At 41.9% G+C, this 22,109-nt stretch overlaps 1 protein-coding gene across 4 annotated transcripts in view; it reads right to left on the reverse strand.

Moving 5' to 3' along the window:
* ZC3H7A (zinc finger CCCH-type containing 7A) overlaps positions 1 to 22,109 on the reverse strand; it is a 34,880-nt gene that overhangs the window by 10,621 nt on the left and 2,150 nt on the right. For 2 of the 4 annotated variants that reach the window (XM_049699762.1, XM_049699763.1), the window contains exons 2-14: positions 11,422 to 11,461; positions 9,598 to 9,795; positions 8,257 to 8,415; positions 7,939 to 8,019; positions 7,810 to 7,848; positions 7,129 to 7,162; positions 6,365 to 6,645; positions 4,799 to 5,003; positions 3,635 to 3,699; positions 2,885 to 3,071; positions 2,067 to 2,228; positions 555 to 751; positions 172 to 272 (exon numbers count right to left, since the gene is read on the reverse strand). In XM_049699762.1, the coding sequence (XP_049555719.1) occupies positions 172 to 272; positions 555 to 751; positions 2,067 to 2,228; positions 2,885 to 3,071; positions 3,635 to 3,699; positions 4,799 to 5,003; positions 6,365 to 6,645; positions 7,129 to 7,162; positions 7,810 to 7,848; positions 7,939 to 8,019; positions 8,257 to 8,415; positions 9,598 to 9,795; positions 11,422 to 11,461 (1,749 nt within the window). Of the gene's footprint in view, positions 1 to 171; positions 273 to 554; positions 752 to 2,066; positions 2,229 to 2,884; positions 3,072 to 3,634; positions 3,700 to 4,798; positions 5,004 to 6,364; positions 6,646 to 7,128; positions 7,163 to 7,809; positions 7,849 to 7,938; positions 8,020 to 8,256; positions 8,416 to 9,597; positions 9,796 to 11,421; positions 11,462 to 12,490; positions 12,593 to 22,109 lie in introns of those variants that run through there. The other 2 variants (XM_004270174.4, XR_007472301.1) reach the window with 2 other exon arrangements.

Here is a 22,109-nt window from a genome sequence, read left to right on the forward strand (position 1 = left end):
TCATTTTAAAATTCTCAGCAAAACCTATCAGCCATTTAAAAATAGTCACCATCTTTCAAAACAACAACAAAAGGAGAGGGGGAATGCCTGAGCGGATACTACTCTGGTTTTATTTGGATCTAAAAAGAGACTCTGTGTTGTCACTATAAAAATTAGAAACTACCAACATACTTATTGTCTTCAAACTCATGCTTTGTAACCGGATGAGAACAAGAAGTAGAATTATCTTTGTTTCTTTTACTTATCATTCTAGGCTTATGATCAAAACATTTCTGAAACAGAGAAGAAGAATTATCATGAAAACATAATATGAGATAGAACTTCCGTGCCATGCTTATGATGTACATACCTATACATTACAATGCTTACACCAAATAACACTCAGTAAGTACGAAGTCTTAACAGTATTCTTTTGGATAATAGCAGTAGCTACCATTGCTGAGCAGATGCTTTATCATATGGCAGGACAAGAGCTAAGTACTTGATACTTCTGGGCTTGCGGGTAGGAAGCTACCACCAGTTTCACGGCAGAAAGTAAGGTATGGAGAAAGTACCTCACAAAGGAATATAAATTCTCCAAGATGCTCTTGGAGCAGTTTGAACACGCTAAGGTTGATCTTTCCGTTGCCACCAAAGAAAGCCTCCCTGCTGAATGCTCCCTTTCGCTCTAGCGTCCAGACATCTATCTCTTCCTGGCAATAAGCGAATGTGCAGTGGCCCAAATATCTACATTCCTCCTCGGCAGCAACATCTAGAAAGACAGGGAATTAAAAGACATTTAAAACACAGACCGTTGTTTTTTCAAAGCCAATGAATATTAAACACACTTAGGGAGACTTCCCTGGTGGAGCAGTGGTTAAGAATCCGCCTGCCAGGGCTTCCCTGGTGGCGCGGTGGTTGAGAGTCCGCCTGCCGATGCAGGGGACGCGGGTTCGTGCCCCGGTCCGGGAAGATCCCACATGCCACAGAGTGGCTGGGCCCGTGTGCCATGGCCGTTGAGCCTGCGCGTCCGGAGCCTGTGCTCCCCAACGGGAGAGGCCACAATAGTGAGAGGCCCGTGTACCGCAAAAAAAAAACAAAAAACAAAAAGCAAGAATCCGCCTGCCAATGCAGGGGACACAGGTTCGAAACCTGGTCCGGGAAGATCCCACATGCCGCGGAGCAACTAAGCCCGTGTGCCACAACTACTAAGCCTGCGCTCTAGAGCCCACGAGCCACAACTACTGAAGCCCACGTGCCACAACTACTGAAGCCCACGCACCTAGAGCCCATGTTCTGCAACGAGGAGCTATCGCAATGAGAAGCCCGCGCACCTCAACAAAGAGTAGCCCCCGCTCGCCGCAACTAGAGAAGGCCCGCACGCAGCAACAAAGACCCAACGCAGCCAAAAATAAATAAATAAATAAATAAATTTATGACAACAACAACAAAATATCAGAAAAGTTTTTTTTTAAAAAAAAAACAACACGCTTAGGGCATCACTTGAATTTTTATAACAATTCATGGATAGCTTCAAACCATGATACGCATATTACAATGTAGGGATGGTATTAACTCTTAAAAAACAAACCAAAAAACCAGCACCACAATTCTAAATTATTTTTATTTCAGACGGAAAAAAAGCCTTGATACCCGGATGTACGCCACCTAAGTTTGAAAAGTCATTTAGGTACATTCAAAGCTCGTTCAGGTGAAGTGGTCTGATAAAAATGAAAATACTAAGTTCTCTCAAAAACAACTTAAAAGAGCAACATTTTCAAAGCCTTAGTTCAGTGTTCTGATTCTGTTTAGACCATGTCAGAGAACCCAAAGTTTGAGACAGTTTTCTGTTTAAAACCTGGGGAAATCCCCATTTCCATAAATAACTATAAAACACCCACAAGACAGCAAGTTAAAAACAAAGGTAAAAATGATATAAAAAATACTAATGTCTCAATCCAAGGAACTTTCTGTTAACTCTATCTAAAACACTTCTAGTTACAGTAATACTGGAACCATTATAACAAATGTAGCAAATCATTTCCCGCTTAGGCGATGTACACCAATTAAGTAATTATAGCATATACCTTTACATATGTAATAAGGTCCTTCGTAATTTGTTTTTGTTGGTCTTGGACGTATTTTTTTCCATGATTTATCTTCAACATTCTTTATCCTACCAATTAAAATATCTTTCTTACATTTATGATCTATATTAGCATGGTAAGTGAAATCCATTAACTTAGGGCCTGAAAAAGATGTAAAAAGGATTGCTCATATGCACAAAAAGTATCATTTCATTTTACAGGCACATTTATAAGCAGATGTGAGCAGATGGATTATGATTATTAAATTCCCATTAAAAAATCCCATCTTCATAACCCCCAAATGTAAACAAGCTATGGCAGTAACTTTTGCCTTTCGTGCTGTTTGTCACACAAAACAAAGATCAGGACAAAACACCAGTCTTCCCAAAATATAACCCTTATTTAACTATTAGCATAGGAGTTTTGACGGCTTTTAAAGGTAAAGAATGCATTTAAATAAGCAACTAAGAAAGAAAATTAACTTGGGTCGAGTTTAGAATAAATTGTGTTCGTATCACTTGACTTAGGGGTAAAGATATGAAATAATCCAACAGAAAGTACTTTAATTTTCACAAACATTATGGTCAGGTAAATATTCTATTCCATATGATTCTATACATAAAATTTTATCAAAGGAGAGCAGCGGCCTATCCTATTAGACTCCAAAGGTCCCTAATCAATAACTGCTGCTTCTTTAGAAAGAACTCAGAGATTGAAGAATCACAAGGGCTGGTGTTTCCACAGGTATCTACAAATTCCTAAGAACTCTCAGGTTACTGACTGCTTTAATCCTGTCTGCTCCTTTGTTTGGTCCTGACCTGATTTTACGAAACAGATCTGGCAAGCTTGTCTCAGTTCATGGGTTCCTTCAAGGGGATGTCTTGGGGTCACTGAAGAAGGTGGTTTAGTTACTGCACTTCCAAAAAAGTTTCCGAAGTCATTCCTAGGGTGACTTGACATTCCCAGGAAACTCTCAGAAGCAAACAAACTGCCTGGTCCATTCATCTGCAAGAAGAATTAAGAAAACAAAAAACAAAAAACAAAAAAAACAAAAAACAGCCAACAAATATTGCACTATCACTAAAGAAGGAAACAGATGCATCTGAAAAATAAGACATTCTGCACAGACTGAAGTTGGGACTATTCTGTCCTTACTGCGTTTCTATTTAAAAACCATTTCCTTCTACATTTTCCTCTTTTGGGTCTCTAGGCCCCTCCCCCACTTTTTTGGATGCTCTATGAGTTGTTATAAGTGACGGGTAGTTGTTCTGCTTCATCAGCCAACACGTTTTTCACGCCCTGATTTTGTATTTCCTTGTCGTTCAAGCTGTGCTAAAGCCTCTTACACTGCCTGCGACTGTGATTAATTTGCTATGACAGATCCAGCCTTAAACACAAAGCATTTATTACTGGATGTTCCAGAAGAGTCTTATTTTAGCACTCTTTCCCACAGCACACACAAAACTTCAGGGAGATTGGTCACGTTCATTCAAATAACTCAGTTACTTAAGTAAAAGACCTATTTGCAATTTAAGCGACGTATTTACAAAAGAGGAAGTGGCACTTACAAGTAAAAGGGAAGAATTACTGTTGTTAAGCGGTGTTCCCTCTCTAGAAGTTGAGGTGGACAGATCTAAAATAATAAAAAAACTTCAACAGACCTTTTCATTCTAATCATGTAATAAGAACATCAGGGCTTAGTAGCTAACTGTGGCTTCCCACGTTATTTTCCCATCCCAATTCCAAGAAGCTTTCTTGCTCATGATTGACACCAAAGAGGGCTATGGAGTCTTTCCTTTCCTCTAGAAACCAAGGGCATAAATAACCCTTAGACAAACAAATTTAGATAAAAAGTGATTTTCAGAGACATAAGCTAAGGCAGGGCCTACCAAGTGGGACTGTTAAAAAGACTAAGAAAATAATTCGTATTCAAAATGGGAAAGGAGCCTCTCCTTTTGAAAATATGAAGCAGGAATTCATCATAACATTAAGAAAATCAATAAAGTTCAATTACTTTCTTTTTCTTAGTCTACCACTCAGTTACCTTCTCTCTGCCCTTCTGTCTCCCACAAATTTTAGTTTCTTCAGTTGTCAATCTTTAAATCAATTATTTTGATTTTTATCCCTTTAACCATAACAAAGCCTCACCAAAATATGAAGATTTTTATTGTTATTGTTTAAAGTATATATTAAGCCTAGGATTACAGAAACAGGAGTCAGGCCAAAACCTCAGCAATCCCTTGCAAAACTAAGGCACCAGGCATACTTTGCTGAGCTCAATGGATGAAGCCTAAAATAGATGGACCTATTATCATTTTAAACACTGATTTTAAATTAGTCTTAACTAAGTATTTGCCTAGTTCAGAATTTAAAAGGATAACCTGTCTTTAAGACCCTTTAGATGGGGTATCCCTTTTTTAGAGAACACATTAAAAGTCATTTCACCCCCCAAAACAATAGACACCCAGCTTAACAAACTATCCTACAAAAAAAACCAGTGCCACATACATTCCTACTCTCAGGGCTTTGATTCTTGATCTCCACAATGGCACAGTTAAGTCCAGGTGAATTTAAAACAGGAGGGTTTAGATTTTAGACCTACAATGTATTTTCAGCTACAATAAAAATAATTCAAGTACCAACTATCTGGAGTTAGTTAAACAACAGTCAAACCAAACTGTCTTTTTTAGAAAATGAACTGTAACTGTTTATATAAGTGGCTCGAGTCTTACCTCGTTTGGATTCGCTCATTGAAAATGAATTTAGAGAAGAACAGAAATCTTCTAAGGATGAAGTCAAAGGCGGATACAGCTCCGAGAAGGAGGGTGCAGGCGCGTACCTCGCACCGATGGGCAAGGCGCCCAAAAGAGACGCTGAGAAGGGGATGCTCGGAGCGACGCTGGCTGTTGGGAGGGGGCCTCTGACTAAGGCTGATGGCTGGAGAGGAAACAAGACCGGATTAAAGTCCATGAAACTCAGTTCCAAGCGGGCCAAACTGCTTTTAATATCAGCGTATAAAAACAAATTACTTCACTGGGTGATTTTGTTATATAACAAAGTTGAAATCAGTATCAAGACTCAGTGGCAGAATCCAAGCTACAGAGCTGATTTCTTCTCAAGCCTACTTTTTAAAAAGGATGGAGATGTGATGTCTAATATTGCTGTAATCCAAATAAGACGTTCATGGTTCATTTTCAAAACTTCCTTAGGATTCCCTACGTGAGAGCTGGCTTCATCAAAGAGGAACTGTGAGGATGTGTGTGGGGCTGGAGTGGAAGGAAGGGTCCTGAAGAGAAGGGAGCTGGAGCAGCCTGGAAAAGTGGGGACCATCTTTCTGGAGATGTGAATGTACAACCTCACAAGAACAAATGGAACACTACCTTGCCCCTCCCCCACAGAGCGAGGATTTTTGGAGAGCTTCCATGTGCCTTATACTATGATAAATCATATACCATCTATTTAATCCTCCTAACCCTCTGAGATGTATCCTACTAGGGCTGCCACGGTACAGATGAGAAAACAGAGGGACTGAAAGGTGAAATAACCTGCCCAAGATCAAAGTGGTAGGAACTAACCCCCCATCTGTCTGCCTTTTACATCTTCTCTCTGTCAGCTCCACGGGGACATCGCTGGTTTCACCCACCCTGGAAACCAGCTCTGAGCTTCCCCCCCATCATCATCCTACTGCTGCCACTATTTTAATATACTTCATGGCAGGAGTCAGTGAACTTTTCTATAAAGGGCTGGATATTAATATTGTAGGCTTTGTGGACTACACGGTCTCTGTTACAACTAGTCAACTCTGTTACTACAGTGTCATGAAATATTTTCATGTGTCTTCAAATATTATTATTATTTTTTTTTTCTTTCAACCATGTAAAAATCTAAAAGCCATTCTTAGTCCGTGGGCCATACAAAACAGGCAGCGGGCCAGATCAGGCCTGTGGACCAAAGTCTGCTGACACTTGCTTTATGATACATGGTTACAGGAGAATTATCCTTAAGGAATGAGAAGTCCTTAATCCATGAATTCATTTTGCCTTACATGTCAAATGCCTATTCTTTGTCAGAAAGTTAAATTTACCATTTCCATAATATGTGATTCCTAGCATGCTTCCCTTTTTTATTTAAAGAAATGACCAAATTAACCAGTTACCACTGGAAAATGACAAAAGTAATTTTCAAGAAACCCAAAGCTTACTCTATAGTCAATACTAAAAATATCTAGCAGGTTATACTACGATTAAAAAAAAAAAAAAAGCCTGCCTTCAGAAGAAAGGAGTCACACTGAAATTTACCATAACAGTTTCATTAGTTTCAGGTGCAGAATCAAGGAGGTCATCTATTTCATCTCCAAGGACCATATCTCCATCATCTAAAAATGCTTCCGGCATACTGTAGGGGATCTTTCCTCCATTTGCCAACACTGTCGATGGCAGAGACTCTTCCACTTGCAGTGGCAAAATAGAAGTTAAGGGCATAATGGGAACTGAGGCCAGCTCATTTCCAACTTGGTGAGAAAAACTGGATGCAGGTATAGAAACAACAGGAACAGCTTCTTGCCTCGGAGTTAATAAATCTGTAACGTGGATGGACATGTACTCACTTATTTTCAGTGTATCTATGTAATACTAGTGTTAATAGACAACAACAGAAAAAATGAAGACCTAGGTGAAAATATGAAAGCAATTATAAAAATAAATAGATACAACAGTGAAAGCAATTCAAATAAAAGAGTACAAGTAATCCTAAAAATAATTTGTTTTGCACAGGAATAGATATATTGACTTGTGAAAACTTCTCCTTTCTCAAAACTCCTAGGCCCCTTTTGGATGGAGCTACTAGAGGGTGGTGAAGCCACAGCGGGTATCGAACGACTGCTCACTGACATCCAGTACTGTCACTCACTCACTGGCACATCCAGAGGCACAGAGGTGGTTTCTGAAGTTACTCTTGTTTTAATACTAATAACCACACAGCAATCTTATTTGACAACACTATAATGTACATAACGTCTAAGGCTGGCACTTTTCAGATTAAGAGGATGTGTGTGAAAACGTACCTGGCTCAATATCTTCCACAGAACAGTTCAAAGCCTAGAAATTAAACCAAATAATAGATCATAGTATTTTCAGGACTCTAAACCATAAAGCAAGCTATAAAACTCACTCTAAGAGAGCAATGCAGGTTCTCACATTTGACTTCCTTCCAATTAAGACAGAAATAAACAAAACATGTAAACCTTTGTAATACATGGCGTTAAACGGTGCTGGCCTACTGGCACTTGCTTCTTGTGGCCCAGTATTTCTCAAAGGATAGTCAAGAGCCTTCTAGTTCCAGAGGGACTAGTCTAGCCACCACTCTCTCCCCAACTCACAGTGGCATAGTCACAGCTCTAAGAACACTTACCTTTAAAAAACAACTTGTTAATTATGTTTAACCCAATGACTCCTAAAATTAGTATGTGGCCCTGACCCACTTTTTCTAATAAAACCTAACATCTATTAAAATCCTGTAAAATGCTCCATTGGCCTTCAGGAAATGCTGATGGAGAGTAACAGATATTACTTGAGTTGTTTGTTTTCTTTTTCTAGGGCAGGAAGCTCTGGCCACTTTTGTGTTTGAGGAATAAAAAGGTCTCAAAATAGACACAAACCAAAATTATTAGAAACAAAACTACTAATGCTTCTATCTTTTCTTCTTTTTTTTTTTATTACGATTCTTACAAGAGTAATAACCTTACCTTTGTAGCCCCATCCCCAGGAACTGTTTTTAGTGAGAGCTGAAAGAAAATTAAGAAGCTAATTTAAAACCAGAACTGACTCCAAGCTACAAAACAAAACAAAAAAATACCTTATGAACTCCACCTTACCTCAGTTCTAACATATGCTTTTCTTATTTTAAATCCCAATTTCTGAGCTAGTTCTTGAGTTAGTTTTATTACATGTTCATCCTGAAAAAAGTGAGAATATATGATTAGTGGAGGGCTATATTTACTAACTGTAAGGACGAAGAGGCAAAACAGTTCTAACTTATACTCTGTCAAGACACTTGTTTTATGGGCAATTATTCCCAACTGCAGCAGGTGGGTGGCTGGCTGGAAGATGTAACTTGTTAAGGCCATTTCTCTACACAGAATCAATAAAATGGTTATGATGTAAATGAATGAACTAAAACATAAATTCCATACCTGAGGCACTGCCAAGGAGCACTTTGCCACAGCGTCATAAGCCTCTTTGTACCTTCCTAAATCACTTAGAGCCTTAGATTTCCGATAGAGAGCTTTGCAGTTACTGGCATTTAAACTGAGGACTGTATCACAGTCTTCTAATACTTTATCATGGAAACCCTGGTGAGGAAGACCAAATAAAGTTAGCAATCAAACAGTTCACATCTTGTGATGATGTCTCCTTGCAAATGGAAACAAATTCAGACTCTTCCTTTAAATTGAAAGTTAGTGGTATTATTTGTCTTTTGAAAAATTATTTTCATTATGAAATTTCAAATACACAAAAGTAGAAGGAATATCGTGGCTACCCATGTAACCACCACCCAGACATCTGGCCATAAAATACCCCAGATCTTCGAGAAATAAAACTTTCCAGGTATGGCTGAGGCCCCCATGTGTCACTCGCCTGTCCTATTTTCCTCCCAGTTGTAGCTACCCCCTTTTTGGAGCTCATTAAAATGTTAAATGGAAATGTAACTCCCAAGCAGCTAGTTGAGGAGGAATATACTATAGAAAACAAATCATCAATGAATGCTTGTTAGCAAAGGACTAGGTGACAACATGGATACTTTTCTTAAATTCATGGTTAAATTTTACTGAATGTCTATAGTGAAAATTATAAGCACATCAAAATATTGCTTTCTAAGTTCAGACATGTGAAGAGCTTGTGTTAATTCTTTTGAAGGCTAACTACTGTTTTGTGCTATAAAAAAAAAAGCTCCTAAGAGAATCTTGACTAAGAAGCAAACTGTCAGCAGAGATACCTGATGGGTACCCTGTCCCCATCTGTGAACACCTGTATCTTCCTAGGCTGACTTTTTTATGAGCAGACACCCCCCCACCAAAAGCCATACTCAAAAGGGAATCTCCAAGGACCAGTATCTAAGAAACAAATTATTTTTAAATCCCTAAGCATTTGGCCAAAGCTGGTTTTTCAAAGCTTGAGGCCACTCTAAAAGCAGTTAATACATCTTTCTTATAAACTGAAACTAGGAAACTGACTTTCACCAGTATACTATGTTATTGAAAACCTTTTTTCTCTCTAGAAACATTGCTTTAAAAATCACACCTCGGGCTTCCCTGGTGGCACAGTGGTTGAGAGTCCACCTGTCGATGCAGGGGACACGGGTTCATGCCCCGGTCTGGGAAGATCCCACATGCCACGGAGTGGCTGGGCCCGTGAGCCATGGCTGCTGAGCCTGCGCGTCCGGAGCCTGTGCTCCGCAACGGGAGAGGCCACAACAGTGAGACGCCCGCGTACCACCAAAAAAAAACAACAACAACAAAAAACCCACAACTCACCATATTAGAATAGCAAGCAATACGATTTATATATAGTTTTTCAATGATTTCTTTAGGGATTAAAATTTCTTCAGACTTTGCATAATCAGCTATACTCAAAGCTTCTGAATATTGGCTCATAGAGTTGTTCCAATCACGTTCCCGATAAACATCATTTCCTTCGTTAAAAAGATTTCTCACAAGAGCACGTAAATATACCTAAGAAAAAGAAAGTTACCACTTGAAACCCTTAAAGGAACAAGTCAGAGTGTAAGCAAATTTTAATTTTCGTATCTAAAACTTCAGAGGAAATAATTTGACAGAGCAAGAAGCACTGTTGTAAGAAATGATCAAATCCAGGCCAAGTCATTGCTATTTCAGCTAGTGTTTCATCTTGCTTGCTTTTTCCAAGAAAAAATTCAATGTCTCATTATTAAGAGAAGTGCTGCAAAAGCACCTTGTCAATATTTGCTGACATTGCCAACTCTGTGCCTGGGTTAAATTCCTACAAGTGGAACGAGGATTTTAAGGCTTCTGACTAGTATTTCTAAATTGTCTTCCAAAAAGGCAACAACAATGAATACTTATAGCGGCTTGCTTCAGAGCACCTCCACCAACACGTGTGCACACGTGCGTGAGCATGCACACATAAAATCTACACATTTCTAGGTGAGAAACGGTATCCTTTTTTATTTGCGTATCTGATTACCAGCGAGGTTGAACTTCTCCACATTTTTATGGACCATTTGTGTTTCTTCTTTTGTAAATGTTCCGGTCATTTACTGATTTATGGGGAGGGGATGGCAAACCTTTTTCTTACTGTGTAAGTATACACACTCTTCTGGTGGGGGCAGATGTTCTTAAGTCTCCTTCAGGACTTCTATCATTGCTTTAAGATTTTAAAAGTCCTTTCCTATCAAAGTCCTATTCAGCTCTTCTTTGTCTCATTTTACGAATTCACGTCTAAGCTGATAAAAGTAATAAAGAAAACTGTCCAGATCAACCTTTAACAGCTGAGGTGACTTGAGAGACAGGCCGTTTCACCTCCCTGGACCCCAACTGCACGTTTGTAAAGTGAAAGGATTGCTCCATGTGACTGCTAGTCCTCATACTTTACAGTTCTACGTCTGTTTGGAGAAAAGGAAGGAAGGAAGGGAGAGACTGAAATGAACGGAGAGGGAGGGAGGGAGGCAGAGAGAAAGGAGTGACATTCAGTAGCACCAAAACCCACAGAGATGCAAAGCCACAGGGGAACTAACAGTCTGCAGAACTGAGGGCCTTTGGTCCAAGACCCAGTCAGCTGGGCTTTCTCTCTAACTAACTAGATTCCTCTCTAGCTCTTTCCCCTAATTATCCAGTTACCTCTTTACTTCTGTTACAACTTCTCTTCTAAGGAAGAACAGAAGATACTCTGCACTCTCCCTCTCAGCATATTCTGTCCCCCTCATTTTCGATGAAATGAAAGCCTAAATGTAATTGTCAAGGGGCTCAAAAGAAATTAATTCAAAACTACACTAATAGAGAAAAGAAAAAATAGGACAACTGTCCAAGTATGCCAGAAAAAAACAACGTTGTCTTATATACACACGGGTCAGCAAACTTTTTCTGTAAATGCCCAGATAGTAGGGATTTGAGGCTTTGTGAGCCATAAGGTCTCTGTCTCAACCACCATGTCGTAAAAGCAGCCACAGATAACACATTGACAAATGGGTGTGGCTGTGTTCCAATAAAACTTTATTTATGAAACAGACAGGGGGCCACATCTGGGTTTGCCAACCCAGGCTACATGTGGCAGTTCACAGGCTACTTGTGGAGTTCTCAAGCAGACCTTCCCTGAGTCCTTACCGCATACTGTTCCTGTGTTCCTGGATACGACAGCGGTGACCTAAGAAGAAGAAACAAATCAATTCTGATGATCAGGTTCTTATCAGGATTTGTTCACCCAGGAGTCATCTTAAAACTGAGGTTCTTGGGGCTTCCCTGGTGGCGCAGTGGTTGAGAGTCCGCCTGCCGATGCAGGGGACACGGGTTCGTGCCCCGGTCCGGGAAGATCCCACATGCCGCGGAGTGGCTGGGCCCGTGAGCCACGGCCGCTGAGCCTGCGTGTCCAGAGCCTGTGCTCCGCAACGGGAGAGGCCACAACAGTGAGAGGCCCGCGTACCACAAAAACAAACAAACAAACAAAAAAAAAAACTGAGGTTCTCATGAGCTCACCACTGGTTCAAAGCACATTTTAAAGACCTACTTCTCCTTTATGACCATTATTCACATATAACTGTAGTCATGAAAAAAAAATCTAAAACTATTCCTTTGTATTTTCTTAAGTATAACATTTTCCCTGCAAATCTACTCCTAATTAAAGACAGCCTAATTCTTCAAATGCTGAAAAAGTTTTAAAATAGCATAGAACCACTAATACTATTTGATTCAATTTACTATAGAACAGAGGGGAAGAATGTCCCCTTCCCAGGAGGGACAAAGAGGCCTTTCTGCCTGGACATGGCCACCCGGGCTGTGGTCCTGTCACTGACGTGCTTCATAAAGGCCAGTTAGAGACCGAGCTTCTTAACAGAAAGAGTGTGATCACAAAAGCCCTGTGTGCTGACAGATGTTGATTTTCACTCATCAGAACTGTTCTTATGAGATTAGGTTCAAATTCCTCAGTCTAACATTTTAGAGGATACTTAAGGATTTCAGCCCTAAAAATCAGCGACAGCAAGATCCAGTTCCGAACACAAAGAAATCAATGTCCAAGAGCAGAAAATACTGCTGGAACAAAAATATCTAATTTCTAACCCAAAAGAACAGGACTTCTGAAACGTAACTAAAGGTTTCCTAATCCCTGCTACGTGCAGAGCCACACCAAAAGGAGTTACTCCATGACGAGAACATGAGGCAAGCAATAAGCCCTTACTGTATAAACTGTAGTCCTTCCTTAATGTTCTGCTGCCTTTTTCTTCTCTCCTCGGACACACTGGACATGTTATCCCACACATCCACTTTCTAAAGGAGAAATCTGGAAAGAAACAGGCAAGAAATTACACGAGGCACGGGGCTCCTGGACCCCAGTTAAAACACCCATAATCTAGGTCTTGTCACACGATTAGCTGTGGACACGTCCATCTCCACCGCCTTGACTAGGGTCCTGGACGCCGAGGACACCACCTGAGTTGTGTCTGTGGTCCCCACCGTCTCGTGCGCCGCGAGCAGAGGGCTTCCACACTCTGCTCTCTCCACTTAATAGCCGCGCAGACGCTGTAGGCCCCTCCTGAACAATCCCCACGCTAAAGTCATCTCTCTCTCCCCATTTCACCTTCCTTCCTTCGACGACAGGTTTTGTTCCCAGTCTGTCTCTACGCACACGGAAGCAGCCACGAGAACAGTCCTGGCCTTGTTTTGCTTCTGGAAGCTTTCCAGAAGCAAAATGGTTTCACGTCCGCTTGCCTCTGAGGGGTTTTGACTTCCTTGTGAGCACAGTCTAAACCTTATCTGTGTTTTTTGAAACAATCCTTCTTCGTACAACTGATAGAATAAGGATCTAAGTGAAGTTACTTTAACTGGAATTTTCTGGAGGTAAGGGTTTACCTTCGATGTAACACTGGCAAATGTCCACACTGTGAGTATTTAACCTGACTAGTCGACATTCATTAAGCAGTTCTCAGAAAGCAACGGGAGAACCACAGAGAAGAGATCTCGGATAAAACATCGTCTCCCAATGTCCTAAACTAGGGTTTCTCAACCTCAGCCATTCAGGCCAAATAGTTCTCTGGTACGGAGGGCTGTCCTGTGCCCTGCAGGATGCCGACAGCATCCTGGCCTCTACCCACTGGATGCCAGTGGAGGAGGTAGAGCACCTCCTCCCCTCAGTTGTGACAAACTAGTGTCTCCAGATATTGTTAAATGCCCCTTGGCGGGGGTGGGGAGGGGCTGGGGGGTCCACACAGTCACCCCTGGATGAGGACTACTGAGAGCTAATGCTGAGAGGACATCGTGTCACATAAACCATGTATTTGGACCCACGTGACAGGGAAATGGCACCCATGTTTCAAGTTCGGAGCTGAAATGTTTTCGTTTCATTACTGCTTACCATTTGTAAGCAAGTTTTATTTTTAAGTCTACCTTTTTTCAAAGTGTAGAGTGGGGAGGGAGGCTGGAATACCCTGGAGGCTCATAACTGGTGCTAATACTTTTTGTCCTTTATTTTTTCTCCTTCCAGTTTTATTGAGATTATCATTGAAATACAGCACTGTATAAGCTTAAGGTGTAAAACATAATGATTTGACTTACATACATCATGAAATGACGACCATAATAGGTTTAGTGAACATCCATCATCTCATATAAATACAAAATTAAAGAAATAGAAAAAAATTTTTTTCCCTTGTGATGAGAGCTCATCTACTCTCTCAACAACTTTCATATACATCATACAGCAGTGTTAATTATATTTATCACATGGTACATTATATCCCTAGCACTTGTTTATCTGATAACTAGAAGTTTGTAGCTTTTGCTTTTTGTCTTTTAAATATTTGTCAGTTCTAAATATTTTGATCTTGTATCTAAAAGTTGGTTACTTTATTGAAGTATTACTGTTTACATGTGTACCTGGTATTTGCCTTAAAATACTATGTTTGAAATTATCCAGAATTAAAAGTTTAAAAAGCCCATTATACTGAAGTAAAACAGCATTGTTTCTGGAATTTGTTTTTAAGATAGTCTAGCTTAAAGGGGGGTAAATGGGTGAGCATGAAACAAGAGTAGCAAAAACATGGGACACTGCTCCAGCTGGATGAGGGGAGGGTATGTGGGGTTCATTCTTCTACTTGAACATGTCTGGCCATTTCCATAATAAAAAATTGTTTAATTCATATGTATGAATATTTACAAGGTTCTTTAAAGAGGCACTATTTCTAAGAGAAAAAAGACGGGAAATTAACTCAATGCCTGTCAAAAAGGAAATGGTTGAATAAACTGTGCTGGAGGGAAAAAAAGGCAAAGTGCAAGTGTCCACAGTAAGACCCTGTTCTATTATTTTAAAAGGGGGAATGGATATATGTTCATATTTGTTTGTGTATACACAAAATAGCTCCAGATGGGATCACAGAAAGCTACAGCAGTGAGAGAAACCCAGGGGTTCAGGGAAAGGGGTGGGACAGTGTCTTTTCACTGCAAACCTTTAAAACTTTTTTTTTTTTTTAACCTTGTAAACAAATGATCTCTGGGAAAAGAAATAAAGTATTAAAAGAAGTCTACAGGGCCTCCCTGGTGGTGCAGTGATTGAGAATCTGCCTGCTAATGCAGGGGACACAGGTTTGCGCCCTGGTCTGGGAAGATCCCACATGCCGCGGAGCAACTGGGCCTATGAGCCACAACTACTGAGCCTGTGCGTCTGGAGCCTGTGCTCCGCAACAAGAGAGGACGCATTAGTGAGAGGCCCGCGCACCGCGATTAAGAGTGGTCCCTGCTTGCCACAACTAGAGAAAGCCCTCACACAGAAACAAAGACCCAACGCAGCCAAAAATAAATAAATAAACAAATGTGGGGTTTAAAAAAAAAAAAGAACTCTACGTAGCTTCTGAGCCCTTTCTTAGAAAGATGATTTACCGGGTCACCCAGCCTTTTTCTTCCATTTTACTTAAAACAGAGTCAGAACCTTAGAACTCAAAGGCACCCAGAGCTGCACTTGGGGGTCCAGGGCGGTCAGGCCAGAGGGACTGGGAGAAAAGAAGTGAAGCCAAAGACAAGAAGCATCCCCTCTCCTTCCGTGAGGGACACATGTCTCCCAACCCCTGTCTGGTGGGGTGGGGAATCAGTTTGAGGTTCACTCAAAAAGTAAATCTGTTGGCTCAGAAGGAACTCCGGGGTAATGATAATCCGCCAAGTTAAGAGTCTTAGAGCTATTCCCCCAGAAAGTGCTCGAAAAGCCTTGAACCTTGCCCTCTTAAGGACAAAGGGCAGGTGGAAGAGAGCTGACAACTCAAGCAAGTGATTAAGAGAAAATAAGACGCAGATTCTTAACAGCATGAAATACCATGCCTCCTTTAAATGTTTAAAGATTTGAGGACATAACATCAGGTGATGTCTAAACATAATATGGCAGGGCATTTCATGTTCTGTAGATTTTCCCCCTAAATTTTATTATGAAGAATTTTACAAATTTTTTTTTACAATGAACAACATATATCTCTATACTACCTATATCCTACAATTAATATTTTGCTATATTTATTACATCTGCCCACACTTCCGTCCATCTACCAACCCAATTTTGGTAAACTGCAAACTGAGTAGCAGACATCAATTATAATTTACCACTAAACATGTCAGCATACATATCATTACCTGGGGTTCCACATTTATTTACAGTTTTTTAAGGTAAAATGCACACAATTTAAGGCAACTTTTAACAAACGATACACTCATGTAACCCAGACCCCGGTGGTGAGACACACCATCACTGTCACTCCAGAAAGTTCCCTCAGGCCCCTTCTCTAGCCAATCCTTGCCCCACCCCCAGCCCAGGAATCATTGTTCTGATTTTTTTTCCACCATAGATTAGTTTTACCTGTGAAATAAAGCCTCCCCACCCCCCCATCTCATTTTAAAAGAAAACGATAAAGGCTTTATATACCATCTTATTTTCAGATCCAGTCAACAAAATCTGGCCTCAGTTTTCAAGTGAGAAAGTATTTGATAAAGTTAATCCAACAATCACTTTCCTTCTTCAAACTCAGCAGCGCATGACAGGTGTCCACTGTCTCCTCAAAACAGGGGCTTCATCTCCAGCTGACTTCTAAACGTGAGGGCCCTAGGGCGTCACCAGACTCCCTTCCCCCCAGGCACCCTCTCCCCTCAGGGACCTCCTGCTCTGCCCAGATGTTAAATACACTCATCTAGGGTCCGACAACTCCCGACGTCTGTCCCCTGGCAGAGCTTGCTAGATACCCTCTACCTGGTAGTTCTACTTGGGTGTCCAGACATCACACACTGTTCGGAGAGCAGGAGTTTAAATATTATGACAGTGAAAAGGAATGTCGCCTTCCCAACCCTGTCATTCAACCACCCATTTGCCCTGTGAAGGCAATCAATCAATACCATTGTTACCGATCTGTTTTTGTGTCCTGACAAAGACACTGTGTGAACCAAGCTGCATCTTGATTGTAACGGTAGTTACATGAATCTATACATGGGATAAAACTGCATAGATACACACACACACACACACACACACACACACACACACACACACAGGCACGCGCGCGCACATACACACACGAGTCAATGTAAAACTGAGTCAGGTCTGTAGTCTGGTTAACAGTATTATGTGAATGTCACTTTCCTGACGTTGCTATTGCACTACAGTTAGGTAAGATGGCACCACTGGGGGAAGCAGATGAAGGGTTCATGGGATTCTATATACGACTTTTGCAATTTCCTGTGAGTCTATAATTATTTCAAAATAAAAAGTTAAAAATATCCTGTGCATACGTTATTTTTTATACAAACTGGGGCTCCTAACGCGTTCTGCACCTTGCTTTTCTCGATTGGTACCTCATATCTTAAAGGTCAGTCCATATCAGCACGTATCAAGCTGCATTACCTTTAACAGCCGTGCAATGTGCTCCGTGATATGGCTGCCCCATAACATCACCAGCCCCCTAGTCATGGACATTCTGGTTGTTTCCAATCTTTAAAAGTTCACCAGGTACACAGAACATTTCATACATGCATATCTTCAAAGAATTTCCGTAGGATGAAGGGTATGTACATTTCTTTATTTTGCCAGCTACTGCCAAGCTTTACCAGATGACCCTACCCACCACCAGTGCACGAGGGTTCCTCTTTTACCCCTTCACCAAGAAATTATCAAATGTTTCCATCACTGTCAGGGAGACGAGAAACAGTGTGACAACTGTGGTTGGGGTCCTGCTTGTTCTAGTCTATCATTAGTGAGGCCGAACACCTCCTCAGATTTAAGAGCTGTTTGCACTTCCTTTTCCATGAACTGTTTCATTTCCTTCACCCATTTTTCTTCCAGGTTGGGCTTTTCTTACTTATGGAAGTTCTTTATGTGTTGAGGAAAGCAGTCCTTTGTGATGTTATTATTATTTTCTCCAATGTGATGTCAATCTTTTGACATTGGTTATGGTAATATATATATATATTTTTGGCTGCATTGGGTCTTTGCTGCTGCGCGCAGGCTTTCTCTAGTTGCAGCAAGCAGGAGCTACTCTTCATTGTGGTGCGCGGGCTTCTCACTGCGGTGGCTTCTCTTGCTGCGGAGCACGGGCTCTAGCTGCGCGGGCTTCAGTAGTTGTGTCACGTGGGCTCAGCAGTTGTGGCTCACGGGCTCTAGAGCGCAGGCTCAGTAGTTGTGGTGCACGGGCTTAGCTGCTCCGCAGCATGTGGGATCTTCCCCGATCAGGGATGGAACCCGTATCCCCTGCATTGGCAGGAGGATTCTTAACCACTGCGCCACCAGGGAAGTCCCAGTTTTGGTACTTTTTGATAGCAAAAGTTTTATTTTTAAGTAGCTGAGTTTATCAATACTTATTTTTATGGCTTCTGGATTTTGACATACTCAGAAATGCCTGCACCACTCTGAGATCATAAAATAATTCTCCACGTTTTCTTCTACTATTCTCACTGTTCCATTAAAAAACTTTTTTTTCATAAACTGGATATGTGTGTGTGTGTGTGTGTGTGTGTGTGTGTGTGTGTGTGTATTTCCCTCCCAGATAGCTACCAGTTGCCCAAACACCATTTACAAAAAGGCCTTCTATCCTACACTGATATGCATAAGGCGCATACAAAATTCTGGGTCAGTTTGTGACCTTTACTCACCGTTTTTAACTAGAATGCCCCCTAATCCTATGCCCTCCTCCCAAGACTAACCTTTTGCCCAAACTTACCTTCTTAGCACTAAAACCACCTTCTGGCCAATTGCTCAAACCGGAAACCATTCTCTCACCACATCCAGTCAATCCACCGACAAAGGCTCCATCAGTGATACCGTCAAAATACACGCGGGACACCCCAAATCTGTCAGTTCTCAAGCCTCCTCTGCCACCTCCGCCTGAGCCGCAGGTGGATGTCGAAATACTCTCCTCTCCCACCTCTGCTCTCAGCTCCCTATCCTCTCCACTGTCCCCTCCCCCATGCAGTTCCCACACAAAACTGAAAGGAATGCTCTTTAAAAGCACAAATTGGTTATTGCAGCCCTGCTTAAAATCCTCTGCCGGTGTCCCCTGGGCACCCAGAATCAAATCTAGACTCCTGCCTGTGACGCCGCCCTCACCCAGCCCGTCGCACTGGCCTTCTTCCTGTGGGTTCCTGGGATGAGTCAAGGGCTCTGTGCTTCTGGGACCTCGTGCCTGCTGTTCCCTCTGGCCACGACACTCTCCCCAGATCTGCACGGGCCTTTCACCCCAGAGTCTTGGCTTCAGTGTCAGCTTTAAAGGCCGTCCCTCCCCCCCAACTCTGTCGCCACACCCCACTCTCACCCCATCATTCCCTTCCAGGGGCCCCCTATCTTTCTTAGTCCTGATCACCTTACACTCTCTGGGTCCAAGTCAATGAAAACTTGAATGAAGAATGAATGAAGTGGCCAAGCGTAAAGACGACGCTCCGTATAAAGTACCTGGTACAGCTGTTCACTCAAGGCAAGCGTGACAAACCAAAGGACGGGGCCAAGAGGATGTGACCAGAGGCCAGCAGGGCCGGCTGAGGTGGACCCCACCTCCTTAGGGAGCAAAGCAGGGAGTAAATCAATAGGGTGGGAATCAACCAGAGACAGTGACAGAGAAAAACCTGAAACCGTAAGCAGCTCAAGGAGTGCGGCGAAGGGTTTCATTCATTGCCAACAGGGGAAAAGCAAGTCAGCCACACCTTCTTCTCCTTAACAAAAAGGAAAAGAGATGGGGGTGGGAGCTTTGAACAGTAAAAATAAATAAATAAAATATGCCAGAAACTCAGATAGGAATTTCATTCAATTAACTAAACTCTTGCAAGCTGGAACATATATCACCTTTCTGGAACCAGCTGATTTTAAGTTCCTTACTCACTCTGAAGCTTTACAGGAGCAAAGGTCCCCTGGTTCTCCAGTATAATTCCTTACATATTTATTCCGTACTTGTTAGGTGGAACCCATTATAGTGAAGTCCAGTACAAAGCTATCACTAAACCATGAAATGCTAAACTGTGAAATTTTGGCCTTACATGGTAACTTCATAAACTAGCTCCCCTTATCAGAAAACACCAAGGAAACAAAATGTGACTACAATATCCGGTAGAGATGGAAATAATAGCTAACACTGAAGCCTCTTAGTGGACACCGGGTATTGTTCGAAGTTCTTTACACATATTAAATCATCTAATCCTCCTAAGAACCCTGCGAGGTAGGTACTTAAGAGGAAACGGAAGCACAGAGAAGTGGCGCACAGTCCAGGATCACACAGCCTGGAAGTGGCCGAGCCGGCCACGCTGGCTCCGAGCCTGAATTCCTATCCACAGAGCAATTCCGCACCGCGCATGCCAGGAGGTTGAGCACAGCTACGCTGGCCCTGGGCTGGGCTCTGAAAAACACATGCAGCTGCGACAGACAGGTGGGCACGTCAAAGCCACTCGAGAGGAACAGGACAAACACACGCCTCTGCACACGCAGGCACACACGATGACGTGTGCAAGGGACATGATTTAAAGCAACTCAGACAAGCAGAGGGTGTCCACGGTGTGGACACAGAGAGTTAGAATAGCACTCCGGGGCCAGAGCTTTGAATGGAAATATGCTCCGCCCACAACACCACGTGTGTAGATGCAAGGAATAAATATTAAACAGCCTTACTTCCGAGATATCTTCACACAGAACCAGAGAAGGTGACCCAGGGAATGCGGCACAGTGCCTGTATTTTTGCCTAAAAAGGTATTCCTAAGTTTCAAGTGAAAAATTATAATTTCCAGTCTGTATTCAATGCTACCCTCAGACTCAAGCCTGTCATGGTAATGGCATAAACAAACACGCACGCAAAGTAGTTAAAGTTCCTGTCACCCCAGCTTGCAGCAGTGTTCGTGCACTCTGGTAATACTTACAAAAGCGCATGGATATATTACATCCCTCAGTGACCGCAAACCCAGGGAGGGAAACATTATTACAGATGTTCTATCACTTTCTTGGAACACTCAAACTCCTACTGGATACTTTATGAGACAGTTTTCCCCTTTCACTGAAAACAAAACTCCCATGATGAAGGCTGTGCTAAACGACATCAAGAAGGAAATTTCATATTTTTGCCACACTCCCACCCCTGCCCCCGAGCTATCCATTTTGAACTTGCTGTCAGATATAGTAACATGTGCCAGGTGCCCATTATAGGGCCCAGCCCTCCTAAGGCCCAGGGAACATCTCACCTCATACAGGAACCCTGTATGGGAGGAATGAACAAGAAAGATGTGAAATCTTCCAAACAGCTTGCCCAGGGGCGCCCAGTGACACGTCCAGGACTGCAGAGGAGGTATTCTGAAGTGCCAGATTACTCTCCTGCTCCAGACTCAGGTATTCTAATAAAATACAAAGGTTCCACTTCCTTATTTGTGAAACAGAAAAATTTCTGCCTCTCTCTTACTGCATCCATTACCTGGTTCCCAAAGCTTTGAAAGATATGTGAAATTAATAGTAATCGATTAACTAAAAACACATCGTTAAACTCATAATAAAATTAAAAAGCAAATTTCTTGTTGGGGCAAAACCTGGTAAGGACAGGTGGCCTTGTTTCTTTATATCAAAGAAAATTTTCACCTCCACTTAATATGCTTCATGTGTGTATGAATTAAAACAAACGTATTGGGACTTCCCTGGCGGCAGAGTCGTTAAGAATCCACCTGCCAATGCAGGGGACATGGGTTCAAGCCCTGGTCCGGGAAGATCCCACATGCCGCGGAGCAACTAAGCTCGTGCGCCACAACTACTGAGCCTGCGCTCCAGAGCCCGCGAGCCACAACTACTGAGACCGCATGCCTAGAGCCCCGTGCTCCGCAACGAGAGAAGCCATCGCAAGGAGAAGCCCGCACCCTGCAAGGAAGAGTAGCCCCCGCTCCATGCAACTAGAGGAAGCCCGTGTGCAGCAACGAAGACCCAATACAGCCAAAAATAAATTAAAAAAATAAAATTTAAAATAAAAATAAAACAGATGTATTGTCACAAGCATAAACTTTTAAACTTCTGGATTAATGTTTTACTATTTCTTCCCCCTAAAAATACTATCTAAAGTTTTCCTCTTGATTTGTAAACACATCACACTTTGGAGAAAACAAATTTCACTTCCAACCCTAAGATTCCGGAGAAAAAGTATTTTCATTTAAAAACAAACCAAAAAAAACCACCTCAAGATATTATCTGGAAGTCGTCTCCACACATCATACTTTCTCTCGAAAGCCCTTCTAGAGTAACCAAGGCAACAGAATACAGACATATTGTTTCTACCTTGTCCTTTATCGGAATGCTCACAACTTTCCAAAAGTCACTCTCACCATTC

This window comes from Orcinus orca, chromosome 16, assembly GCF_937001465.1.
Source record: "Orcinus orca chromosome 16, mOrcOrc1.1, whole genome shotgun sequence".
In the NCBI taxonomy this organism is placed as follows: domain Eukaryota; kingdom Metazoa; phylum Chordata; class Mammalia; order Artiodactyla; family Delphinidae; genus Orcinus; species Orcinus orca.